Source organism: Lagopus leucura, unplaced genomic scaffold (assembly GCF_019238085.1).
Source record: "Lagopus leucura isolate 7727_CA_CO unplaced genomic scaffold, USGS_WTPT01 50450-0_obj-0_obj, whole genome shotgun sequence".
Taxonomy (NCBI): domain Eukaryota; kingdom Metazoa; phylum Chordata; class Aves; order Galliformes; family Phasianidae; genus Lagopus; species Lagopus leucura.
The window spans coordinates 1-3,014 of NW_024963166.1; the positions used below are offsets into that span (position 1 = coordinate 1).

A 3,014-nucleotide genomic window follows, 5' to 3' on the forward strand; every position below is an offset into this window, starting at 1 on the left:
GTCCCAACCCGTCACCACCACGTGCAAAGACGGCAGGCGGGATTGGGACGAGTGGTGCGTGGTGGTCATGGACACCCCGGCGATTTTCGGGGGCTCTCAGTGGGACAAGCAGCATTTGGCCGAGGAGCGCCAGCGCTGCCTCAGATTCGCTGCCCGTGAGCCCTGCGTACTGCTGCTGGTGACACAGCTGGGCCGTTACACGCGGGAGGACCGGGAGATGCAGGCTGATGAGGTGCTGCACAGGGCTGTGAGCATCGCACTCAGGCAGCGCGAGGGGCGCCAGCGCAAACGGTGGTGGTGATGGTTGTGTTTTTTCTGTAATTAAGATCTAATCACCGTGACGAAAACCACGGGCTACTAAATAAACGAGAGTTTCCAAAACGCAAAGCTCTTGTGCTGATTCTGCAGCAGCTGTGACACACAGGGAGCAAAGGAGAGCGCTGCTGTGAGCTTTCGGTTCTGCTGTCATTGCCTCCTCCTGGAAGATGGAAATAACAAAATAAAGCGTTGTGGGAGCGCCGTGCCTTTCTGGGAGTTGTAGCTCATTCTTCGGAGCCGCCGCGTCGCCTCGTTGACTCCCATCGCTGCGTGACGCAGGGAAAGTGGAATAACGAGGAAAAAAACACGAAACCGCGACGGCTGCGCTGCTGCGGCCGGGGCCGAACGGCGCCGGGTGAGTGCGGGCACCGAGGAGCCGCCCCGCGAGCAGCCCCGGTGCCGCTCCGTGCCCGCGGCCGTCCGCCGCCCCGCTCCCCGTCGGGCCGGCAGCCCCCAGCGGAGCGCGTCGCGTCGGGGCGAGTCGGGAAGCGCCCGGCCACCCCGGAGCCCCCGGGGTTGGGCGCGGGCGCGGGCCGGCAGGGAGGACGGCGACCCCCGGGGCCGCGCGGCGCGGAGGAGCTCGGCTGGGGGACGCGGCGCTGCGGGAGCGCGGGGCGGCGCTGCGGCGGGGCGGGGCGTCCGCTCGTGCTCGGGGTGGCGACGGCACCGCGCGGCTCCGCTGCTCGGGACGGCGCGGGGGGAACCGGGTGCATTTACGGGAAAAGGCGTTTACGGTCCGCGCGGACTTCGGCCCGGCTGCCGGCGGGGCGGCCCCTCCCCGCGGAGCGACAGGCAACCCCCGGCTGCTCCCCGCGGCTCCGCGTCCCCGGCTGTTCCCGCATGGCCCGTCGTGCTCCGCCCCCTCGCATAAAAGCCGGCCGGGATCCGGCACCTCCTGCGCTCCGTTCCGTCAGGAGTCGGAGCGGTCGGCGCCGCTTCCCGCGGACGAACGGCGCCCGATCCCATCGCTGCGTGCTCGCGGTCGCCCTCTCCGTCCCCGTGCAGCCCCGGCTCAGCTCGGCCTCGGCCGGCCCACGCGCAGCAGCGATGCACAGCGACGGTGAGGGCGCGGGGGGCGGCGGGCGGTGCCCAGAACGGGACGGGGTCCGCGGGAGCGCGACGCGGGGCGGGCGGCCCCAGGGGCGTGCGGCCAGCTCCGGAGGACGCCTCACGCCCCTCCGCTCCCCCGCAGAGCCCTTCCGGCAGCCGGAGCCGAAGGGCTGCTGGATGCGGGACGACAAAGCGCCACCGGAGCTGCGGCTGCTGCTCGTCGGGAAGAGCGGCGGCGGGAGGAGCGCGACGGGGAACAGCGTCCTGGGGCGGGCGGCCTTCGAGTCGCGGCTGTCCACGCGCGCGGTGACGCAGAGGAGCGAGTGGCAGAGCGGCTCGTGGAGGGGTTACCGTTTGCACGTGGTGGACACTCCGGACGCCTTCGACACGCCGGAGCGCAGCGCCCGGTGCCTCCGCGAGGTCGCCCGCTGCGCGCTGCTGTCGGCGCCGGGGCCGCACGCGCTGCTGCTGGTGACGCAGCTGGGCCGCTTCACGCAGGAGGACGAGGCGGCCATCCGGCAAGTGTGGCGGCTGTTCGGGCGCGGCGCTGCCGAGCGCACCGTCGTGGTCTTCACGCGCGGGGACGAGCTGACGGGCGGCTCCCTGCGGCGGCACGTGGAGGACACCGGCACCGCCGCGCTGCGGGAGCTGCTGAGGGACTGCGGGGGACGGTGCTGCGCCTTCGACAACAGGGCGGTCGGGGGGGCGGGAGAGAAGCGGGTCGGGGAGCTGCTGGAGACGGTGCTGCGCATGCTGGGGGGAGACCTGAGCGCCCACTACCGGAACGAGCTCTTCGACGACGCCGTGCAGCTCCTGAAGCGCCGGGACATCGACTTCGAGGAGAAATGCGATATCCTGGCCAAAAACATGGAGCGGCAGCTGCGGGGCTGGTGGCACACGCGGCTCCTGAAGTGGCTGCTGTCCATCCCGGCTGTGCGATGGCTGTGCCGCACGCCGTGTGCGCGGTGCGTCTGCTGCTGCGGCGTCCTTGCAGCACTGCTGGCCCTCTGGCTCGCCCTGCGGTCTGTGCACTCCTGAGGCTGTCAGAGCGTTATCTCGGTGTACCGGCGCTTTGTGCGTTAGCCAGCAGAGCTGTGCCGTGCTCCCTTTCCGTGGTAGGCGCACTGCAGCGCTGGCCCATAAAACACGAAGCTGCTTTTCCTCCCAACAGCGCTGCAGCTCAGTGCGGGCTGCGCACCTCGGTGTGAATACAGCATCACAAAGTGCGAGCCTGCCGTGTTGTGCTGTGGTTTTGTCCCCATTTGTAGCCAGCGGGGTGGCCTGGCTGTGTTGGGGCGGTCAGGGACTGTCGCCCAATGCCCTCATGCTGCTGGGAGAGCATGGAGTGTCCAGGCAGAGGAAGCAGCACTCGTGGGATGGGAACAGTGCCCACGGGACGGGGACTACAGCCACGGGAAGGGATCCATCCCAAGTCCGCTCTGGTGGCACAGGGTGGGGATGGGGTCGGTCACAGGGCCTTCAGTGCCGTGGTCTGAGGGCTCCTCACATCCCCACAGGAGGCGGGGTGGGCGCAAGGTTTGGGGAGATCCCTGAGCATGGCTTATGGAGGGACTAAAGGATAATTACGGTAATTAGTGCAATATTTGTGTTTTAATTAGCGCTCTGCATGCAGCATTGCTTCCTAC

General features: G+C 69.0%; 1 protein-coding gene across 1 annotated transcript; it reads left to right on the forward strand.

Moving 5' to 3' along the window:
• Nucleotides 1–1,340: 1,340 nt before the first annotated feature.
• Nucleotides 1,341–2,589, forward strand: LOC122191011 (GTPase IMAP family member 1-like). The gene is made up of 2 exons (XM_042891203.1): nucleotides 1,341–1,378; nucleotides 1,511–2,589. The coding sequence occupies exons 1-2, from the start codon at nucleotides 1,366–1,368 to the stop codon at nucleotides 2,404–2,406; spliced, it is 909 nt and encodes a 302-aa protein (XP_042747137.1). The 5' UTR covers nucleotides 1,341–1,365; the 3' UTR covers nucleotides 2,407–2,589.
• The last annotated feature ends 425 nt before the right edge of the window (nucleotides 2,590–3,014 follow it).